We start from the raw sequence: 4,010 nt of genomic DNA, 5'->3' as shown, positions 1-4,010 counted from the left end.
CAAGTGAGCCCATCTCAAAAAAAAATACAATGAAATTCTTAATTCTGCTTTAAGCCGTTACTATTGTTTTCAAGGAATTATCGTTAATCTAACGACAGTTTTTTACTTTTCTTTCAACGATCTTTTCCTTATGCTAAGAACACTTTCCTTGAATTTTTAGAGGTAAAAATAGCCTTTATGCAAGGCATTACGCCTTGTTTCAAAGATGCCATTTGCTGGGTTTAGGAACAATAAAATGCCCCACACTCAACATGTTCAGAGAATTACTTTTCATGCTTCAACTCACAGAACGTGACGTTGCCCTCGGTCGAGCCGTACAGCTCCACGACGTGCGGCACCCTGAAGCGGTCCACGAAGCGCTGCCAGACGGCGGGTCGCATGCCGTTGCCGATCATGAGGCGGATGCGGTGCTGGGTGTCCGAGTCCTTGACGGGCGTCGTCAGCACGTAGCGGCACACCTCGCCGATGTACTGCACCACCGTGCACTCATGCTGCACGCAGTCCGGGATGAAGGCGGACGCCGAGAACTTGGTGCGGAGCACGACGGTCATGCCGAAGGCCAGGCCGTAGCCCATGGCGCACATGCCGCCCGCCGAGTGGTACAGCGGCAGCGGCGCGTACACCACGTCCTCGGGGACCATGCCCGTCAGCATGGGGATGCCCTTGCCGGCCGCGATGTACCGCGAGTGGACGATCTTGGCGGCCTTGGGCAGCCCCGTGGTGCCGGAGGTGTAGATGTAGAGCAGGGCGTCCTTGTAGCCCGGCCGCGGGGCCGTCGGGTCGCTGACGGGGGACGCGTCCAGGATGGCGCGCAGGTCCTCGACGGAGGGCGGCAGAGCCGCGGCCACCTCCTCGGCGACGTGCAGCTGGAAGAGCTCAGTTTCACCCAGCTGATCCTTGACCTCCAGGGCGGCTGCAATCACGGTTCAATTAATTTCAAGCGTTTTAACAAAACAAACCCCCCAATTGGTTGCATAAATGGGTGAGAAGTAGGCGTTCCCGCTGCGCATGAGTGACTGGCGGGCGTGCCTATCTTCAGGACGTCAGGCGCCCGCCTCTGGGCGGCGGCCAGGGCCCGCTCGCCTGACTATGGGAACACGGGCCAACTCGCTCGCCTCGAGCACGGGCCCACTCCCTCGCCTATGGGACCACGGACGCGCGTTTTTGCGAGAACAGGGCCCGCACCACCAAAGTTAAATACGAAGTTACTAATGGTCACCACTTTTCCGATCTGACCGGCAGTCCACTGTCACTGTTGTTAGTGACCCGGAAGTGAGCGGGGTCATAGTGACGAATGTGAAGTGACCCCGCGCTGCTCACCGTCGGCCAGTTCCGCGCCGAATACGACGGCACGGCTCTTGGCGATCGTCAGGCTGTGCACGAGCGCCTTGCTGCGCTGGTTGTGGTTGATGAGCGCCGCCACGACGCCCAGCCGGGAGAGCCCGAGCCACAGCGCCACGTACTCGGGACAGTTGTTCATGAACACGGCCACCACGTCGCCCTTCACGTAGCCCCGGCGCTGGAAGGCGTTCGCCACCCGCTTACTGTAGTCCGACACCTGTGGCAGGACAATGGCGGCGGATGAGAGCACAGACCGTGTATGGGCAAGGGGTACTTCACTACAAATTCAAGCGTAAACCGATTTTCCCAGATTTTTTCTACATATTTTCTGATTGTTTCTGATTTTTCTAGATTGGGTTTTCTTTGATATTTTCTGACTTTTGACCAGCGCTGGTGTATATAATATTATCCGTGAAGTACACCTCCAGATGTATGACGACTACTCAACTTACCTGCCGGAAGGTCCACTCCTTGCCATTGTGCTTGATGAGAACCTTGTCCGGGCGGGCGAGCACCTGCTCGTCGAAGATGTCGGCGAGGCACGCGTTCTTCCGCTCGATGCGCTTGATCTCCTTGTACGTTTTGATCGCCCTGAAGAGGAAGCTGAACGAGAGAGCGTCACTGTTAGGCTATGCCCTGCGCATGTTCTTAGCAGAGTATGAAGGCTGGGGTGATCCAAATATTTTTTAAAAAGTGATCGCACTTTGATAGAATCGCACCAGTTTTATTGAGGCACAAATAATAAATATTAAAAACAGTCGAAGTTTAGTTTAGTTCGACGAGATTCACTTCCCTCTTGCGGTAGACACTGCTTTGTGACACACAGGGGCCGTTTCCGGGAACGTCCAGAGAACGCGGTCTGATACTTCATCGCAAGTCCTGAACTGTATCCCTACACACGAAAAGGGTCCATCAGTGAACCGCGAGGAGAAGTCGACTATTTTTCGCACCAAACACAACACTCATCAAATGCGGGATTTTGAAAGGAATGTCAAAAGCGGCGTGTGAGATATTACTTCAATAAAGCTGTTGTTATAAACTCATCAAACGACAAATAAACCTGTTGTTATAAACTCATCACACTCCCAGAGTTTCGCCGAATATATTCAGTGCACAAAAATGACTGACAAGGACAACGCTAACGACCGGCGCATCCGAATCCGCTGTGCGCAGGTTTACAAGAGGAATATATACTCACTGCATGTCGCGGGGCAGCGTCCGCAGCACGGCCCACACCCTGCGCAGGAGCTGGGGGGCGGCCGGCGCCAGGGCGGCCAGCGTGGCCAGCAAGGGCAGCAGCAGCGGGGACTGGCCCAGCCACAGGCTCGCGGCCAGCGACCCCGCCAGCCCGATGGCCAGTCTCTTCACCGTCGCCATGTCCTGCGGAGTGGGCGGAGAAAGGTGGGGTCGTTACATCATCATATTCCTCTCTGCCGGGCAAAACCAAACTCTGCTGCTGCGCCGCTCGGGGGGCTTTGCCGGCGCGCGGTCCAGGTCGCTGGACACACTACTGGAGAGGAGGCCGTCCGCCGCTCGCACCGCGCTTCACCGCGCCCCGACCTACCTCAAGAGTCTCCCCCACCGCAGCAGCGTCAGCTGAGCGACTGCGTGTGTGTTTTTGACGCTGTGTGTGCGTGTGTGGTAGTACTTCCACGACGCCTTCGCGCGGTTGTGAGTAGTATGAATGCACGCACGCGGTGGTCTTGTCGTCCCCCCCTCTTCTTAGCCAGACGCGCCTTATTTTCGACGGACACGCCGCGCTGCCGCTGATAGTAGCCGGTCGCCTTATCAGTACTTACTCGCTTGAACCGTGCCGGCCGCGGCGGGGCGGGGCTCGGAGAGCGCCGGGGCGTGGATCGCGCTCGTCAGCTGATCGGGTCCGGGGCCGCGGGGTACGGGCCGCAACCCCAGCAGCCGCGCGGCTGAGATGTGATAAGTCGATGAACCGTCCGACAACACGACGCACTCGGTGCTGGGCGGGCCGCCGGCGCGCGGGTGCGATGCGGTGCAAGAGCGGAGCGGGCGAGGAGGAGCTGCGCACGGGCGGGCCGTACCACGGCGACTACCGGGCGCACCGGCCGGGGCCGGGCGGCGGGCACGACGACGCGGAGGTACCGCTACGCGGCGCCGCCCCGCCGGGCAGCTCAGCTCAGCACGACTCGCTGCGCGCCGTCCGTGCCGCCGCCGAAACGCCCGGGTCAGGGCAGCAGGGCAGGTGTCAGCAAAGCGCGCCTTAATGGTGGAGCCGGTCAAAGGTACGCGAGCCGAGGGGGGAGGGGGAGTGGGAGGCTCGCCCACGGGGCCTGGTCGAGTGTATGTTGTTTTTGTTGCAGGCTTACCGGCGAGCTGGCGCAGGACTCGAACTGGACGCCGCACCGGCCGGCCGCTCAGCTCCGCGTCGTCTGCTTGGCGCGCCTGTGCTCTCTGTGTGTGTCGTCGTTGGGATCCGCTGAGAGAGGGAGAGAGGCAGGAGAGGAGAGAGGAGGGATAGCAGGGAGCAGAGGGGGGAGGGGGGAGGCAGGCAGGCAAAGCACCGCATGGACTCCGTGTGTGGGTGGCGCGGGTCCGCCCGCCGCTGCCTCGCCACACACTCATGCCGCGGCACTTTGATAAGCCGGTCTGGGTTACAAATCAGTGCATAGTGTCAAGGCCGTACAAGCCCCCCCCCC

At 59.5% G+C, this 4,010-nt stretch overlaps 1 protein-coding gene across 3 annotated transcripts in view; it reads right to left on the bottom strand.

Annotated features, from left to right (window-relative positions):
• The window catches only part of LOC113218084 (long-chain fatty acid transport protein 4), an 8,170-nt gene extending 4,328 nt beyond the window's left edge, over window positions 1-3,842 (bottom strand). Inside the window, exons 1-5 of one of the 3 annotated variants that reach the window (XM_026438274.2) lie at window positions 3,681-3,842; window positions 2,540-2,721; window positions 1,794-1,944; window positions 1,321-1,558; window positions 287-913 (exon numbers count right to left, since the gene is read on the bottom strand). In XM_026438274.2, the coding sequence (XP_026294059.1) occupies window positions 287-913; window positions 1,321-1,558; window positions 1,794-1,944; window positions 2,540-2,718 (1,195 nt within the window). In that variant the 5' untranslated portion in view covers window positions 2,719-2,721; window positions 3,681-3,842. Of the gene's footprint in view, window positions 1-286; window positions 914-1,320; window positions 1,559-1,793; window positions 1,945-2,539; window positions 2,722-2,905; window positions 3,070-3,140; window positions 3,472-3,680 lie in introns of those variants that run through there. The other 2 variants (XM_026438275.2, XM_026438276.1) reach the window with 2 other exon arrangements.
• Between the last annotated feature and the right edge of the window lie 168 nt (window positions 3,843-4,010).

This window comes from Frankliniella occidentalis, unplaced genomic scaffold (genome assembly GCF_000697945.3).
Source record: "Frankliniella occidentalis isolate FOCC.00 unplaced genomic scaffold, Focc_3.1 Scaffold442, whole genome shotgun sequence".
Classification (NCBI taxonomy): Eukaryota; Metazoa; Arthropoda; class Insecta; order Thysanoptera; family Thripidae; genus Frankliniella; species Frankliniella occidentalis.
This window is presented reverse-complemented; position numbering and strand designations above follow the sequence as displayed.